Source organism: Kockiozyma suomiensis (genome assembly GCF_038497685.1).
Source record: "Kockiozyma suomiensis strain NRRL Y-17356 unplaced genomic scaffold V2V93scaffold_5, whole genome shotgun sequence".
NCBI lineage: Eukaryota > Fungi > Ascomycota > Lipomycetes > Lipomycetales > Lipomycetaceae > Kockiozyma > Kockiozyma suomiensis.
The window spans coordinates 738,082-754,195 of record NW_027117668.1 but is presented as its reverse complement, the minus strand read 5'-3'; the positions used below and the strand labels follow the sequence as shown (position 1 = coordinate 754,195).

The window sequence follows — 16,114 nt, the reverse complement described above, 5'->3', positions numbered from 1 at the left end:
GGGCTCAGGGCCCAAACTTAATACAGTTTCTGTGTCAAATTCTGCTGAGTCATTACAAGCACAAGCCGCAGTCCGAAAACCGTGTCGTCAAAATTAGCTGAAAGATTTCATTGTCACAGTGCAAACATAAGTATACAGACAAGAGAGCTTAAGCTACCTCACTCTTTATAAGAAGAATCCCGCAGCGAGCAGTGAACGGTGAACAGTAAAGAGTCATTACAGTGGTGTTGTTACTAAGCATATAGAGCTGTTTTAGTCTACCACAACTAATGCAAACGCTCCGCAGTGTTCTTGCCGTTCATTTTGACCTGTCATGCAGTTGTGTCACCGCAACCATCGCAAATCCTCTTTATTGGATAAGGGCTAGCAGCCAAATGGTTGGTGGCGTTTTTTATCATGATACAAAAAAAATTTATGGAACAGTTAAGCTGAGTGAGCGGCTACGAGAGCCAGGAAAAGCAAAACGAAAGATCATTGAAAATGAAACCTTTTCTTTTACGGGCCGCGTAATATGTTCTCCTGTCAACTATCACAGATAGTCAGTTTTTGCCGAGCCGCCAAACTGAAGTGGAGCCTCTCGGGCCCGCTAACCTGTGCACTGTGGATGTCGAACCCTTGCCTGGAGTCCATATAACAACAATAAACACGCTTGGATTGGTTAGTAATTTGAGAAGCCAAATGAATCGCCAGTGCTATGGTATCTACTGATTTAGTCCACCTGTCTCTATTCGCGAAGGCACCTGCACGGCCTTCCCATCTTCAAAGCTATTCGGCAAAAATAGCAAAGCCTGGGCTCAATCTTAAACTAAAATTCTTATCTCTGAAACCGGCACATTGGCGACTGGCAATTCAGCCCTTTAAGTCTGGTAGCCCGATATTTAAAAAATAAACAGTTCATGACCTGTAATTGCGTCTCGCATATTCAAATACCCCCCTTTTAACTCGATTGTCAATCAGCCGTCATTTAGATGCTATAACGTTGTAAAACTGGTACACTCTTTGGCATATGCGCGCGCACGCAAGTAAAGCTTGAGCATTATCGGGGCAGATAACAAAATGCCCATCAGGCTTGATTTAGCTGTGAGTCACTTCTGAGCAATCGAATAATCTTTTTTTCTTCCAAAAGCTGCAACTGCATATTATTTGAAGTTTCTCGTTCTTTCTTTTCAGTGTATTAACACTTTGCGTTGTATTGATTACCTTCATTTTGTTTGCACATTTAGTTCCATGCATTGAAACTGTCAATTCAGCAATGATGAATCTGACTTGCCCCGGGAAGAACTGGGAGAATGGCATCGTCAGTCTTTGTTTCTTGGAAAAGTACGAACCATTTTTTTTAACAATCTAATGTAATAGTTCTAAATTGTAAATTAACTGATTATACAGGTACTTGCAGACTTATTTGCCGCTTGTCTTGCTCGTCAGCTCTGCAATCATTCTCTTGCTTCCGCTCCGTCGCCAGCTCTACTTTCTTTCGCGACGCCGACACGGTCAATCGATACCTTTTGGAGGCCTTGATAACTTAAGAGAATCAGAAAACAGCGACAATATTTCCACCTTCGAGAACGATGGCGACGACTTTGATACGCCGATATATAGACTGAATACCAACGAGCCCGACGACAATGATGGGACCGACGACGCTGAACTTGTTCTTCATATAGACGCCGAGAACCCAATTGCTCCACAAATTGACACAGAAGGCGAGGTGGTTGATGACGATAAACGTGAGGTTGAGATTGTGTTTTTAAGGCCTAGAGGTACCCGAGCGCGGGCAGCTTTTGAGCAAAGCTTGCTATTCTTACTCATTGCACTTCACACGATTATTTTTATCGTTCTTGTGGTTTATACTCCAGCGGAGACTCCGGTAAACCTCAAGTTTATTCAGATTCTGACTGTTGCATACTGGGTGTATGCGACCGTACTTGCAGTTTGCAAGAGCGCCCGTTTTCTGACCGATGTACCACCTTCGTTCTGGATGCACGGAATCGTTCTTTATTTCACGCAGTGGCTGATTTCTATTGTGGGTGTGTTTTCCTTAGTTGGAGAAACCCCTGTGCTACTGAAAATAGTCACCTACATGGACTGTCTCCTTTGTACAGCTCTTTGGGGTCTGGCATTGGCGTCACCCCTGCGTCGCATCCCCGCCTACATCGAAACGGCGCCCAATTCTCAACCAAATCCCGAAGCATATGTGTCATTATTTTCTATATTGACTATGGCTTGGATGTATCCGCTTCTGACAACTGGACTTAAACGGAGAATTGCTATGAGCGATATTTGGGACATTCCCTCAGTTGTCCGTGTCAAGGTTCTGGTTCGTGAATTTGCTCAGCTAGGTAATAGGGGCTCGCTGGTTAGAAAGCTGGCTTCTTTCATTTACGTTGATTTGCTTTTCAGTTGGCTTTGGACTACTCTTGAGACGTTTGGTGCCTTTTATCCTGCCCTCATGATTAAAAGTATCTTGAGTTTGATGGAATCTCCGGAACCTATCCCTCTGCATATTAAAGGTATGCTGACCTTTGCCTTGTTTTTCTTGCCTCTTTTTCGCTCTGCCGCTGGTTTGCGTTCGAATTGGGGTTTCCGATTGTTGTCTATGCGAGTTCGGCAATTGCTTTGCGGTGAAATTTATAACAAGGCTTTGTATCGCAAAATTGGCGCATTCAAAAGCAAGCAAAACGATGCCGACAAACCAGAACTTGGAGAGGATGAAGAAGAAGGTGAAGAAGCTGAGGCCAAGAGAGATGTCACTAATGGTCGCATTATCAATTTGATGGCCCTTGACTCAACGATGGTATCAGACGCCCTACAGTACGCAAAACAGCTGGTAAAGGTCGTTATGATTTTGATCACGGCAACCGTTTTGCTCTTTTTGACAATTGGATCAACTGCTTTCGTCACAATCGGTACTATTTTCTCTATAGTGCCTGCAAATTACTATCTTGGGAAACTTTTTCATCTCACTCAGCGATTGCTTATGAAGGCTAACGATGAGCGCATTGAAAAGACAAACGAAGTCTTACAGAGTATAAAGATAATCAAATATTTTGGTAGGTACTACTTGCTTGATGTAATGACTAATAATACTGACTGTATATTACTAGCTTGGGAGTCGAGATTTGCCAGCTCCATCGGTAAGATTAGAGAAAAAGAGCTAAAGAAGGTTTTGCTGAAGTACTATCTATGGTCAACTGCTGGTAAGTATTATCATATTTCTAGTCACCGCTTGACATTAAACAGATATATTTCAGGTGTAACATTTTACGGATTCACTCCCATCGTCACTCTTACTACTTTCGGATACTATACAATGATTGCCAAGAAGGAACTCACAGCTACAGTTGCATTTACGACGATCGCTTTGGTCACCCAGTTGCAGGCGCCTATGGACATTTTGATTGATGTTCTTGTGCAGGTTGTTCAATGCAGGGTATCTCTTGGCCGAGTCTCACGCTTTCTTCTTGAGCCGGGTACGGACAAGTACTCTCAACTCAAGAGTCCAACCTCGCCAGACCATCCTACAATTGGCTTTGTGAATGCGACACTGTCTTGGGGTAACGGCGAAGAGGAATCTGATTTCAAACTAAAAGACCTTAACCTTGATTTTAAGGTTGGCGACCTTTCAGTCATCATCGGTCCCACTGGATGCGGCAAAACTTCTCTTTTGATGGCACTTCTGGGCGAGATGACTTTGATGGAGGGTGAGGTATATCTGCCTCATCGCGAGGGTCTTTCGCGCCCACGCGTAGATCCATCTACTGGATTTGCGGAGTCAATCGCATACTGTGCTCAGCAACCGTGGCTGCGGAATGACTCGATAAAAAACAACATTTTATTTGACTCTCCATATGATGAGCGCCGTTATAGAGCTTGTGTTCATGCCTGTGCTCTTTTACGCGACTTTGAGATTCTAGAGTATGGCGACCAAACTCCTATTGGTGAAAAAGGAATAGCTATGTCAGGAGGACAGAAGCAGCGTATTGCGCTTGCTCGTGCTTTGTATTCCCCTGCGCGTCATCTTGTTTTGGATGACTGTCTAAGTGCTGTCGATTCACATAGTGCCCAATGGATTTACGAGAAATGTATTTTGGGCCCCATGATGCAGTCACGAACATGTATCCTTGTCTCGCATAACGTTGCTTTGACGCTTATGGGAGCGGATTTTGTAGTGGTAATGGACACCGGAGCTGTGAAGGTCAGTGGCTCACCTCAAGAGGTGTACGCTTCAGGAGCTCTCGGTTCAGACGAGGCGTTGCAACAAACCATTTCAGAGAATACATCACGAGCAACGTCGCGTGCTGCTTCGCGAGCTACTTCCTCTGCAAATCTGGTGGAGATTGCTCAGAGAGCTGCACCATCTACTGCTGCTGCGGAGAATGACCCAGCTTCTGATCCGCTGATATTTGAAGAGCCCGCAAATGTTCCAGAAGAAGAGGCTCTCGAAGATCAAATGCTATTGAAGTCGATCCAAGCTCCCCCTCAAGACGAGGACCAAGAGCAAGGAAGTGTCAGTCGTGATATCTATAAGCTATATCTCCGGGCCATGGGAACTTGGAAATTTTGGTCTGCTGTTCTTTTGATTCACCTCGGACAGCAGCTTTCGCAGCTAGGGCAGACATATTGGTTGCGTCAATGGACTAATCAGCTGCCAAGTGAAAAGACAGAGGATGTTCGAGCAACAAGAACAGGCTCGAATGGATATTCTCCTGGGAGATTTGTGCTAGTTTACGGCTTGATTGCGTTGAGCTACATATTTTTCTCGACCGTACGTCCTTTAGTCGTCTTTACCGGCGGGGTTCACGCATCGCGACAGATTTTCAATAGCTTGCTAAACTCAATTTTGCACGCTGTTCCTCGCTTTTTCGATGTAACTCCAGTCGGACGTATTCTTAATCGTTTCTCTAATGACGTTGAACGTCTTGACAACGGTGTTGGTCCGTCAGTTTACGGTATTGTGTATACCACTATGACCCTCTTCTTCGTAGTGTCTACTATTTCAATCCTATTTCCTCCGCTCTTGATTGGTGTTGCAGTCATCGCTGCTGCATATGGTACTATGGCCGTCTTGTACCTTGCTACAGGACGTGAAGTCAAGCGGCACAATTCTACCAACAGAAGTCCTGTGTTTCAGCATTTTGGCGAGACACTTGCTGGTCTGAGTACTATCCGAGCATTTGGATATGAGAAGGCATTTTTGAACAAAAACGAGGATGTTCTTGACTATTATATGCGTGCACATTATGTGTTTTATGGAATCAGTAACTGGCTTTTTTACTATGCTGATCTGATTGGCGGAATGTTACTTGCTATCGTTGGTACATATCTCCTGTTATTTCAGGCCCGATCGATTGATCCTGGTCTTGCTGGCCTTTGTCTTACATATGCTACGAATTTCAGCGGTGTTGCAACGTGGTTTGTTAATGCATACGGAAATATCGAGATGGACATGAACTCTGTCGAGCGTATCAACTCATATCTCAAGACCGAGCAGGAAGCTGCTGAAATTATCGAAGACAATAGACCGCCAGAAAATTGGCCCGACAAAGGCGCTATCGAAGTAGAAAATCTGTCACTGAGGTACGCTCCAGAGCTGCCGAAGGTTATTGATGGAGTCAGTTTCAATATTCAGCCAAGATGGAAGGTCGGCGTTGTTGGACGGACCGGGGCTGGCAAATCTACTATTGCGGCTGCGTTTTTCCGCTTTCTGGAAGCCGATACTGGAAGAATTAGCATTGATGGAATTGATATTGCTAAAATCGGTTTGAAAGACCTTAGAAGTGGACTGACTATCATTCCTCAAGGCGAGTGCCGAAATTCATGAACTGTTTCTTTTTATATCGCGTGCTAACCTATTTGATTCAGACCCTACTTTGTTTACTGGCACGGTCAGATCTAACTTGGATCCCTTTGACCAGTATAATGATGCCGAGATCTTCCAGGCTTTGCGTCGAGTCCACTTGCTCAAAGAGGTCCCTGTTCCTGGATCACCTTTAACGCCCGAGCAAGAAGCAAACACATTCGCACAGCTGAGCAATCCTGTAGCTGAAGCCGGCGGAAACTTGTCACAGGGACAGAGGCAGCTCATGTGTCTTGCGCGCTCGCTGTTAAAGTCTCCGCGCGTGATCATTCTCGACGAGGCCACAGCTTCGATTGATTATGAGACTGACGCACAGATCCAGGTCACCATTCGAGAGGAGTTTTCGCAATCGACTATTTTGACAATTGCGCACCGACTGCGATCTATTATTGATTACGATATGATTCTGGTTCTCGAGAGCGGCAAAGTGAAGGAGTATAACTCGCCGCATATGCTGTTACAGGATGGACAGTCGACTTTTCGGTCAATGTGCGAGAGCAGCGGCGAGCTGGATACGCTGGTACAGCTGGCCGAGGAGGCGTACGACAAGAGGATTTCGACGGAAGTTGGCAATGATGGTGTATAATTATAGATAAACTACGCAAAGTCAAGAGTAATTTGTAATGCATATTGACGATTATCTACCTCGAGCTGGTAACAGGTGCGGTCCGAGTCACAGGCACGTATGAGGACGCACACAGATCTGCGGCGGAGCCGTGAGCGGTGACGTAAGTGAGCCGCGCGACGCCGCAGCGCCAAGGCTTGGGTGCTCAGAAACAGGGTGAACGCGATTGGATTGGAAGCCTGTCTGAATGAACCCTTCGAATCGCTCGCCTCGTGTGCAGACCTTATATATAAATTAGCCTCGCGATCGCCGCATCATGGCTGATCACATATTCTCTCCACCAAATTTATACCCTTATCCCTCTTCCAACCCTCCGCCTCTGCAACAGCAACAGCAGCAGCAGCAAGCATACCCCCAGCAGTACGCTCAGCAGCCTGCACAGCCCCCGTTTCAGTCATACCAGCAGCCAATCCAGCAGCCCACGCACAACTCCGTATATCAGCAATCGCATCAGTTCTATCAACCTTATAGTCAGCCAACCATGTCGGAATCAAGTGATGCGGTATGCGTTCTGCGACCAATTTGCGATGTATGTGGTTTCTGAAACTGACTCCAGACTTTTTTTTCCGTGTAGCAACCGCAGCAGAATTACTACCAGCATCCGCAGCAGTATAATGACGTGTCTTATGCAACTCCTCAGGTTCGTCGAGCCCGCTAGCTATAAAATTTCTCTTTTCACCGGATCACTGATGTATTTCGATAGTTGCAGGCCGATACAGCGGGAAGCCAACCCGCATCCGCTGACACCTCCATTCCGCAAGGAAACGTAATGTCATCTCTTGGTGCTGCCAACTCTGCCGCCCCGATCTCAGTTGCTCCGGTTACCTCCAACACGTCAGTCACTCCGACTGTCACCCCTCAGGCTTCTTACAGCTCTCATACGAGTGGATCCGCTCTCGGCGCAGAGGATTTTACGCAGCCTGGCAAGCTTGGCGTCGTTGACATTGACTCTTTTTACCGCGCTAAACCTTCTAATGGACTATATTTTGGTCCTTATTTGCGGTACGGCAACATTGATTTGCAGACTGGAACATGGTATGGCTCCGTCATGATTGCGATTGAATCTCAGACTGCGCCTTATTTTCAGATTCACCCTTCTACTGATCTCCAGCAAATGCGCAATATTGAGCCTGTCAAGATTTATCAGTTTGAGAATTACCAATTTTTCCGTTATAATATAGAGATCCAGCAGTTGCAAGGTCCAACTGGTCAGTTTTGGACATATGCCATTACCCATAACGGTCAGACTTTTACGTACGAGTTTTTGGTAGCCGGAGCCCAGGAACGGGAATGGAAGTTCATGGCATTTTCTTGCGCCGATTTCTCACTTGGAGTCAGCGAAAAGGAGCGTCGCGAGTTGGGTGGTGTAGGATATCTCTGGGAAGACACATTGGCGAAGCATAAACAGCTTGGCGGATTGCACGCAATGCTTGGCGGTGGTGATCAGATTTATGCGGATCGCATGTGGCCTGAGATTGCTTCTTTGCAGGATTGGTTGCATACGAAAGGAAAGGCGAATCGTCAGTCGTACGAGTGGACGCCGCGTCTAGAAAAAGATCTGAATCTGGCGTACTTTTTCTATTATGCAAATCATTTCGATCGTGTTGGTATTCGTGATTGTCTTGCCTCAATCCCGAATATGTTCCAGATCGATGATCACGACGTTTTTGATGGGTTTGGTTCATATCCCGATTACATGCAGCTCTCGAATGTGTTTGTTAACATTGGACGTATTGCGTTTGACTTTTATTTGCTTTTCCAGCATCAGACTACTATTCCTATACTGAAGCAGAATCCGGACCCCCGTGATCTGTTTACTGTCACTGGTCTTGGGTGGCATTTTGTCAAGTATCTTGGTCCCGAATGTGTGGTTGTTGGTCCCGACACGCGCGCTGAGCGACAGCAACGTAGCATCGTTGGTGAAGCTACCCATAAAGAGATTTTCAGACGACTCGAGGCTTTGCCGCCGTCTATCAAGCATGTTGTTATCATGTTGGCGGTCCCTATTGTGTATCCCCGACTCACTATGGTCGAGCACGTTCTCTCGGGAGTCAAGCACACTAAGAGAGCAATAAACGGGGCTTGGAATATCATTGGAAAAGGGGCTTCCAAAGTGGCATCCGTTGTCGGGGCAGATAAGGGTACCAAAGCTGGATTTGAGAATGTAAAGAAGGCTTTTGGCAAGAGTGGAATGATGAGCTCATTGGTCTCTGGATTCGGGGAAATTGATTTGCTTGATGATTTGGCTGATCACTGGACGCATGAGAACCACGCTTTGGAGCGAGCTTTCCTGACGCGTAATCTGCAGCGCATTGCTCGTGATAAGGGCGTCCGCGTCACGTTTATCTCGGGAGACGTGCACTGCTGTGGCATTGGACGCTTCATTAACCCTGATTCACCTGACAATTATCAATTGATGTATCAGGTTATCTCGTCTGCGATTTCCAATGTCCCGCCGCCGAGTGCTGTTATTCGATTATTGCATAATAAGGATAAGCTCTACCTTCCTGAAATCAACGGGCCTAAAGGTGCCGTTACTGATACTCGAGAAGAGATGATTGAGTTTTTTGACAATGATGTCGATGGCTCGAAATTGGATTTGCATAAACTTCTTGGTCGTCGCAATTACTCTATTGGCGCCGTCAAAAGTGACGGTACCATGACGTGGGATTTGTACGTGCAGAGCGGAAGCGGAACATACGGTTCCTCTGAGCGTACGCACAAATATGGTCCACTCATTGTACCGCCTGTTTCTCAGCCATTTAATGCTCAGCAGCAGCAGCCGTACAATTCGTATGGTGCACAGCAGCAGCAGGCTGTTCCAAGTGGAATATATGGGCCTGATGGAGTTGTGCAGAATATGCAGAGCCTGAATGTGAAATAAGTGAATGTATTATGAGGTTAGTTGTAAGATTTTTTTGTTAGCTCTACGTTCTATTTTTTGCAATACTATACTTTTATTTGACTCGTTAAATTCTCTACATTTTTTCATCTCCTGTTTCTTCATGACTCTATATGACGTCCTGATTCGTTATTGCTTCTACTGGCATAATAGAAGTTATTATTTCGCAAGGGTGAAAGCTATACGTTGATATATACACAACTGACTGTGCGACCGAGCCAGTCAGCTTGAATTTCTTTCGTAGTCATGGTCACGACTAGATTTCGCACGGAAATATGCAGGTGATTAATTTGGTTGACGTAAAGGCATTGAGGGTGGGGAATAAATTCGAGCCTTAGTCCGATATCAAAGACCTGCATTTCTAAACCGAGTACGAGATGGAATACGCATTATGTGGCATTAATAATGTTCCAACCTGAACCGCGCGCGTAAAGAGAGTGTAAGCGAGGAAAGTATGTCCTATTGCTGGGTGTCATGACGTCACGCAGATCGCATCAGCAGTCTTGATTCATTTCACATATAAAGGAACACTGCATCTCTTACTTTCGCTTAAAGTTTGCCTGATACTACAGTTCAAACAGTTTATTTGAGTGGCATCTCTTCTAATTTGGGTTAGTTATGGACAACAGCGGTGAATCTCTCAGTGTAGCGAGTGAACGAGCTCCTATCGTTCTCCATTGGTAGGACACCCTTGGTCAGAATGAGCAATCATGAACTAATATCTCATTGCATGATCCAGGCTCGAGCAATCGCGAGCGCATCGTATTCTTTGGCTACTTGAAGAACTGCAACTTCCGTACGCAGTTAAGATGTACAAGCGCAACCGAAAAACACAACTTGCTGATCCCGCGTTGAAGAAGGTTCATGCAAGAGGTAAATCACCGATTATTGAAGATAATGGGGTGGTCATTGCGGAATCTGGATTGATTGTTGAATATCTGATTGATAGATACGGCAAGGATAGTAAATTGTACCCAAAGAGTTCAGATGATGCACTCAAGGTGAAATATTACCTGCACTACGCTGAAGGTTCGCTTCAGCCTATTTTACTCTTGCTGTACATTACCGCGATGGCCAGAAAGGCACCAATGCCTTTTTTTATCAGACCTATTGCGGCCAAGATTCTAGATTCGATGGATAAAGCATTTGCCGGACCAGATGCTAAAGAACAATTGATATTTCTAGAATCTGAATTAGCTAAAAACGAGTCGGGTTTTTTTGTGGGAAATACCTTGACTGGAGCGGATATTATATTGATTTTCCCTCTGCAAATGGCAATATCTAGAGCGGGATTAACAGAGGAGGCTTATCCTCTACTATGGAAGTGGTTGATTGATATGCAATCGCGAGATGCGTTTCACAAGGCTAATGCCAAAGTTGAAGAGTTAGGTTATAATGCTATGTCAGTTAAATTGTGAATAAACAGTTTACTATCTGCTTTTTTCGAGTTGAGACACTCAATTAATATGAATTTTTATTCCTGTTTTTTATAATATTATTTTCCTCTAAGCTAATTAGCAGCTTATGTTGTAGACATATCATTTTTATTTTTTGAACTGATTACTTTGAAGACGCACTTTTTGAACTGCTCATCGCGTTTTTCGAAGTTTGATCTGTACATGCCGCCGCGCGCCGCACGCACTCACCGATCGGTCATTCTGCAGCAGCAGCAAATACCCAGATCACCACATCTGCTTTCTTGATAAAAAACTCTTCTCATTTTCAATCAAGAACATCTGAGAAAATTGAAGTGCTTGATATTAGTTCTGACAGATTTTTATTGTTGCTGCTGGTTTATATTGTCGCGGGATCAGAATCTATTTTAAAATGACGACAAAGTGAGTGTGACTTTTTTTTTAAATTGATAGAATTTTATGAAGGATATATTTCTAAGATAGAACTGCAGATATCGCGTTGAATGTACGAATCTATAAAATAAACATTGCTCTACTTGACACCGAGTAACCCATTGATAGATGCTCTAAAATCTCATCGTCGTGATGCATTTATTGAATGGATAAAGGGTCTTCTAGCCGTATGATTCTCTTTTATAAATTTTCGTTACCTGTAGCGCTCTTCCATTTATATTGATAATTTTTGATCAGGTCCCGTTTGTACTTCACTCTGAACCAGCTGCTTATATTAGAGAAGTCGGATCATGGGAAGACGCAGCAACCACAGCGCGCAAGCAATACGCCGCTATTATGGCGGATCTGGAAGCCATGATTGAGAATCAGATAATGAATGATCGACTTGGGACACCTGATTTGGCAAAGATCCGGCATCTTGTACCTAGTGTTGGCACTTTTTTTACACCGTTACCACTTAGAGAGGCGTTCTATGTGCAAGATGCTAAACGAGCGATTTCGGCCAGACGACTTGTTAGTCCTAGTTTTAATGACGTTCGGTAAGTAGGCTTTTTTTTTACTTCTGAGGAGTGAAATGCTGATTATGAAAAATAGACTCATTCTTAATACCGCGCAATTGATAAGTATAGCCAGCAATGAAGAGCCATTAAGACTGGTGACGCTAGATGGTGACGTTACACTCTACGAAGACGGCAAATCGCTAACTGCGGATAGCAAAGTAGTTCCAGTATTGGTAGAGCTACTCAAACGTGATATTGCGATTGGAATCGTGACAGCGGCAGGATATTCCGATCCGTCTGGATTAAAATACAAAGAGCGTCTCGACGGAATCATTCTTGCTGTACGCGACTCAACCACCTTGACGGATGAGCAGAAGCGAAGGCTACTGGTCATGGGTGGTGAATCCAATTTTTTGTTTAGATATTCTGTGACTGATCAGACGTTGGCCTTCGTGGATCAAGAAGAGTGGATTCTTCCGGAGATGAAGGAGTGGAAGGAGGAAGACATTCAGCTATTACTTGATTTAGCCGAAGAGGTAATCACCTCTTGTCAAAGAGTGATGAAACTTAACGGCCAAGTTCTTCGCAAGGACAGAGCAGTTGGTGCGTATATTTATATTTCTTTACTCTAATTGATCTAGTCTAACTTTGGTGACAGGAATTATTCCACTGCCAGAAAAAGGCATGATCAGAGAAGACCTCGAAGAAGTTGTTCTCGGAGCACAACGTCGTCTTGAGTCATCTCCAATTGGTCGTAAAATCCACTTTTGCGCATTCAACGGTGGCAGCGATGTATGGGTAGACATCGGAGACAAGCGTCTTGGTGTGGTCGCTCTTCAAAGATATTTAGGTGGTATCTCGGGTAAACAGACGTTGCATGTTGGAGACCAGTTTGCTTCAATTGGCGCGAATGATTACAAGGCAAGACTGGCTGCTTGTACGGCGTGGGTCGCAGATCCTAGTGAGACTGTGGATGCGTTACAGGAGTTGTGTGGATATATTGACAAAGCAGCGGCCAAATCGGGCCACTAGATTCTGTTTATAATATTATAGAAATGTACAATTATGTGCCTTCTCTGGCGGATGCAATGAGCTCACTTAATAACGACGCGATGCCATCTTTTATTGGATCAACAGCTAACGCATGCACTAGCGGCTCCAGAATATCTGATTTTGAAGTATTAGAGCTCATCCTGCTTCCCAATGGTAGTGGTATAGATCGTCGTTGTTTGAGAGTCTTTTTATGAAGTTTTGATAGTAAAAGATGTAGTGCAGCGTTTATTGCCTCGGCGAGAGAGTCATCCGCGAGTGCGTCGACGTCCATCGCGTCCACGTTGTCGTTCAACTCAACCTGTTACCGCGAGCAGATTAGAATGAAAGCTATCAAATGTTAAAAAAAAATCATTTTCAAAAACATACCATCTCAATACAAATTTTGCAGGTACTATCAACCGGTACCGCCACGCGATCTCCAAAATCGAAAATTATCCCCTGAGAAACGAGCAGTCTTGTTTCACGAGCAACTTCGAAAAATAATTCTTCTTCAAAAAGAAGATCTCGCGCTTGTTTAATCTCATTTTGAAATTCACTCGTATCGTATTCTATCTTTGTCGCGTGTTTTCCCGTTATTCTAAATTCATCTGATATTTTGCGATTTACAGATACAGACAGCACCTTAGTCCTCTTATCGCCTTCTGTCTTTAAAACGATTTTACCGTCCTCTGAACTTCGCAACGTAGCGACTCCCTTTTCTTTATAATTTGATCCCGCGTCAGCAAAACCGTATCGCACACCCAGACCCCTATAATCCGCGGTGCGAATCTTAGAAAGAACTTCACCACTCACAGCAAGATCTCGCACTTGTAACCAGTATTTTCGTTCTCGTAAATTGACAGCCGCCAGTCGTTCGCCAGCCAGCTTAAGCCGCTCAACGGCAGCTGATACGGCGTGTATTTTCCATCCCAGGCATACATCGTAGTCTTCTTTGAATGAAGTAGCTTTAACGCGGTCAGCGCCTAGTGATCCGACAGGAACATGGCTTCGTAGATGTGGCGACATTGATGTGGTTCCGGCGGCGGGCTTGACGGAGGATATTAGCAACGAGATGAAATCAAGAGACACAGCGGCCTCGTTTTGCGCCAGACTTAACAGTCGCACGACTTCGGCGCGATCTTTAGTTAACTGCTCTTCAATTTCAGAAAAGCCTGCGATTGGTGCTGGGTTCTTTTGATCAGGTTCATTGGGTTCGGTTGTGGATATAGGTTGGGAAGGTGTTGACGGTGCTTCAAGTTCTTTGCGAAGACCTTCTTCAGTCACATTGGCAAATGATCCGCGTTCGAGGGTAATTTGTGGAATGATTTGACTTAGATTTCGTACAGATCTGTGCGTATTAAAATATTAGTATCTAACTGTATTTGCTCAAAGTCTTTAGTGAACAAATACGGACTTGACACCATGCCATTCTCGCTCATCGGCTAATGGAGCGGGTTCAAGGGAGACTTCAAGACTCTCCTTCGATACAGAAGACGCCATTCTTCACGTTCCCCAGCTTTCCAGCAAGTTCAAAAAAGATCAATCTAGTTAAGTGCAAGTGTATCAGTTGCTCACGCTGAAAAAAGTCAACTGAAAGTCATTGTGAGAACTCAGCGCTGTTGCTCACATACAACCGTTCGCAAATTAAAGTTTCAAACTCATCGAGTCGGCTGGAGCTTCATTACAGATCGAAAAAGATTTTTGGAGTTTCACAGATATCCAGCACGCACGGCTCATCTTTCGACTTATCTATGGATACAACATAAAGAAATAAGAAATACTATATACGATGCCGCCGAAGAAAGCTCCACCGGCCCCAAAGCCTTCGCCGGCGTCCTCCGCTCGTCACAACAGAACTACAGACCAAAAACAATCAATATCGACCCCGTCGCCAATCCCACCTTCCCGTCTAGATTCGCTATCGCGTCCGCGGCCGTCTACGTTTATTTCTCCACTGACCGCATCTTCTACACCAGCTACCCCGACAACACCCCCGACCTCCGGTTTGAAATTCAAACCGAAATTAGTTGCTAGACGTCCTAAAGAAGAACGCGATGCTGCCGCGCCATCAGTCGCTTTGCCAATACCCCCGGCTGCGCCTCGCGGACGAGGGCGTGGACGAGGCGGTGTAGGCGTCCGCGGAGGTCGAGGCGGAGCATCAGGTCGCAGCAAGATCGAGCCTGTATCTAGCGTTGCGTCAGGTCCGTTTGCTAATCCGGTATTTGGCGACCCACGCGCCGGGCGCGGTGTAGCTGCTTTTGAGACGCGGGCGAGTGCAGGCACTGGTGAGAGAGTACAGAGGGCTGCGGGATTATCTGCTGCCCTCGCATCTTCATCTGAGCGTAAGGCTCGAGATTCGAGAAGTGCGTCGGCAGAGTACAGTAGTGACGATGAAGAAGTGAGACAGGGAATGGAGCGGATCAATATTGCACAGGTTCGGAACTTGACTGAGGACACCGACAACGAGTATTCGCGCTACTTCCCTATTCGTGATAATTCGGGAAATACAGAAGATGCAGAGGCACTGGATGAGGAGCTGGTGGATGATAATACGATGCTCGAGCGGGAGCAAGCTGAATTTATTGATGTGTTTGGCGAGCGCGATCTTGGGCTACTTGAACGCAAGCTCTTTTTTTTCCAGTTTTCTCCCGTGCTTCCGTTGTTTGGTAGTACGCAAGTCAAAAGTGAGACATCATCTGCTAGTATCAGCGAGACAGATATCGATGGGCAAGTGGGCAGGCTTGTGGTGAGAAAATCGGGCAAGATCAGTATAATTTACGGTGGCATTGAAATGGAGCTTTCGAAAGGTGCGTCGACCGAGTTTCTACAGGACGTTGTTGTCGTTAATGAAGAATCGAATCAGGCGACATTGCTGGGGCAAGTTACTGGGAAAGTTATAGCTACTCCTAGTATTGAGAAGCTATTGGAGAGCGATGGAGCAGAGAGCGATTAGTCGCACCGATAAAAAAAGGTCAAATCATTTTAGCATTCGGAGTCGTTGAAGTCTTAGATGTTTCTTGTGGGATTGCTTTTTTTTCGTCCATGTATATTTGTACAGTTGATATTTCTTTTTGCACTGCAACTTATTGGGTACATATGAAACGCGAGTTTGTGTCTTAAGTTCACTATATGTGACAAAAACTCAAACCGGAGTGAATTGGCGCTAATATTTACAGAAAAATGGCTGTCTTGTCGTTTATTATTTATTCGGACAAAATGACCAGCATCGGAGCCATCAATTGTGACTTTTTTCAATGACAAAGCTGGAGATCATTATAGTAAGCCATAGATTTTCGGCGCCGCGAATAAATTGTTAATTCCCTTTCTTTA

The 16,114-nt window shown here is 45.1% G+C and overlaps 6 protein-coding genes across 6 annotated transcripts; 5 read left to right on the top strand and 1 right to left on the bottom strand.

Moving 5' to 3' along the window:
* Window positions 1–1,071: 1,071 nt before the first annotated feature.
* On the top strand, window positions 1,072–6,662 carry V2V93DRAFT_203818 (uncharacterized protein). Its single transcript, XM_066907005.1, has 5 exons — window positions 1,072–1,320; window positions 1,387–3,050; window positions 3,105–3,197; window positions 3,252–5,801; window positions 5,863–6,662. The coding sequence occupies exons 1-5, from the start codon at window positions 1,253–1,255 to the stop codon at window positions 6,441–6,443; spliced, it is 4,956 nt and encodes a 1,651-aa protein (XP_066766674.1). The 5' UTR covers window positions 1,072–1,252; the 3' UTR covers window positions 6,444–6,662.
* A 1-nt stretch (window position 6,663) lies between these two features.
* V2V93DRAFT_201554 (uncharacterized protein) lies at window positions 6,664–9,684 on the top strand. Its single transcript, XM_066907000.1, has 3 exons — window positions 6,664–6,984; window positions 7,057–7,122; window positions 7,192–9,684. The coding sequence occupies exons 1-3, from the start codon at window positions 6,739–6,741 to the stop codon at window positions 9,364–9,366; spliced, it is 2,487 nt and encodes an 828-aa protein (XP_066766673.1). The 5' UTR covers window positions 6,664–6,738; the 3' UTR covers window positions 9,367–9,684.
* Window positions 9,685–9,921: 237 nt separating this feature from the next.
* Window positions 9,922–10,944, top strand: V2V93DRAFT_367992 (glutathione S-transferase). The gene is made up of 2 exons (XM_066909697.1): window positions 9,922–10,064; window positions 10,124–10,944. The coding sequence occupies exons 1-2, from the start codon at window positions 10,003–10,005 to the stop codon at window positions 10,800–10,802; spliced, it is 741 nt and encodes a 246-aa protein (XP_066766672.1). The 5' UTR covers window positions 9,922–10,002; the 3' UTR covers window positions 10,803–10,944.
* Window positions 10,945–11,050: 106 nt separating this feature from the next.
* V2V93DRAFT_367991 (IMP-specific 5-nucleotidase) lies at window positions 11,051–13,179 on the top strand. Its single transcript, XM_066909696.1, has 6 exons — window positions 11,051–11,222; window positions 11,291–11,304; window positions 11,361–11,419; window positions 11,490–11,791; window positions 11,847–12,355; window positions 12,411–13,179. The coding sequence occupies exons 1-6, from the start codon at window positions 11,212–11,214 to the stop codon at window positions 12,782–12,784; spliced, it is 1,269 nt and encodes a 422-aa protein (XP_066766671.1). The 5' UTR covers window positions 11,051–11,211; the 3' UTR covers window positions 12,785–13,179.
* V2V93DRAFT_367988 (mediator complex, subunit Med17) lies at window positions 12,583–14,515 on the bottom strand. Its single transcript, XM_066909695.1, has 3 exons — window positions 14,199–14,515; window positions 13,172–14,132; window positions 12,583–13,103 (listed from the first exon to the last, which is right to left on the bottom strand). Exons 1-3 carry the CDS (start codon window positions 14,282–14,284, stop codon window positions 12,816–12,818), a joined length of 1,335 nt encoding a protein of 444 aa, XP_066766670.1. The 5' UTR covers window positions 14,285–14,515; the 3' UTR covers window positions 12,583–12,815.
* V2V93DRAFT_367986 (RNA polymerase III RPC4-domain-containing protein) lies at window positions 14,389–16,114 on the top strand. Its single transcript, XM_066909694.1, has one exon. It carries the CDS (start codon window positions 14,574–14,576, stop codon window positions 15,735–15,737), a length of 1,164 nt encoding a protein of 387 aa, XP_066766669.1. The 5' UTR covers window positions 14,389–14,573; the 3' UTR covers window positions 15,738–16,114.

What these genes read in the sequence shown, in the direction of transcription:
- V2V93DRAFT_203818 (XM_066907005.1), top strand. Translation starts at nt 1,253, where the DNA reads ATGATGAATCTGACTTGCCCCGGGAAGAACTGGGAGAATGGCATCGTC. An exon ending in AAAGATAATCAAATATTTTG is followed by an intron (nt 3,051 to 3,104) that starts GTAGGTACTACT and finishes GTATATTACTAG; the next exon opens with CTTGGGAGTCGAGATTTGCC. An exon ending in CTATCTATGGTCAACTGCTG is followed by an intron (nt 3,198 to 3,251) that starts GTAAGTATTATC and finishes GATATATTTCAG; the next exon opens with GTGTAACATTTTACGGATTC.
- V2V93DRAFT_201554 (XM_066907000.1), top strand. Translation starts at nt 6,739, where the DNA reads ATGGCTGATCACATATTCTCTCCACCAAATTTATACCCTTATCCCTCT. An exon ending in TGTCGGAATCAAGTGATGCG is followed by an intron (nt 6,985 to 7,056) that starts GTATGCGTTCTG and finishes TTTTCCGTGTAG; the next exon opens with CAACCGCAGCAGAATTACTA. An exon ending in TGTCTTATGCAACTCCTCAG is followed by an intron (nt 7,123 to 7,191) that starts GTTCGTCGAGCC and finishes CGATAGTTGCAG; the next exon opens with GCCGATACAGCGGGAAGCCA.
- V2V93DRAFT_367992 (XM_066909697.1), top strand. Translation starts at nt 10,003, where the DNA reads ATGGACAACAGCGGTGAATCTCTCAGTGTAGCGAGTGAACGAGCTCCT. An exon ending in GCTCCTATCGTTCTCCATTG is followed by an intron (nt 10,065 to 10,123) that starts GTAGGACACCCT and finishes TGCATGATCCAG; the next exon opens with GCTCGAGCAATCGCGAGCGC.
- V2V93DRAFT_367991 (XM_066909696.1), top strand. An exon ending in GGATAAAGGGTCTTCTAGCC is followed by an intron (nt 11,420 to 11,489) that starts GTATGATTCTCT and finishes ATTTTTGATCAG; the next exon opens with GTCCCGTTTGTACTTCACTC. An exon ending in CCTAGTTTTAATGACGTTCG is followed by an intron (nt 11,792 to 11,846) that starts GTAAGTAGGCTT and finishes TATGAAAAATAG; the next exon opens with ACTCATTCTTAATACCGCGC.
- V2V93DRAFT_367986 (XM_066909694.1), top strand. Translation starts at nt 14,574, where the DNA reads ATGCCGCCGAAGAAAGCTCCACCGGCCCCAAAGCCTTCGCCGGCGTCC.
- V2V93DRAFT_367988 (XM_066909695.1), bottom strand. Translation starts at nt 14,284, where the DNA reads ATGGCGTCTTCTGTATCGAAGGAGAGTCTTGAAGTCTCCCTTGAACCC. An exon ending in CGAGAATGGCATGGTGTCAA is followed by an intron (nt 14,133 to 14,198) that starts GTCCGTATTTGT and finishes TAATACGCACAG; the next exon opens with ATCTGTACGAAATCTAAGTC. An exon ending in GCAAAATTTGTATTGAGATG is followed by an intron (nt 13,104 to 13,171) that starts GTATGTTTTTGA and finishes TCGCGGTAACAG; the next exon opens with GTTGAGTTGAACGACAACGT.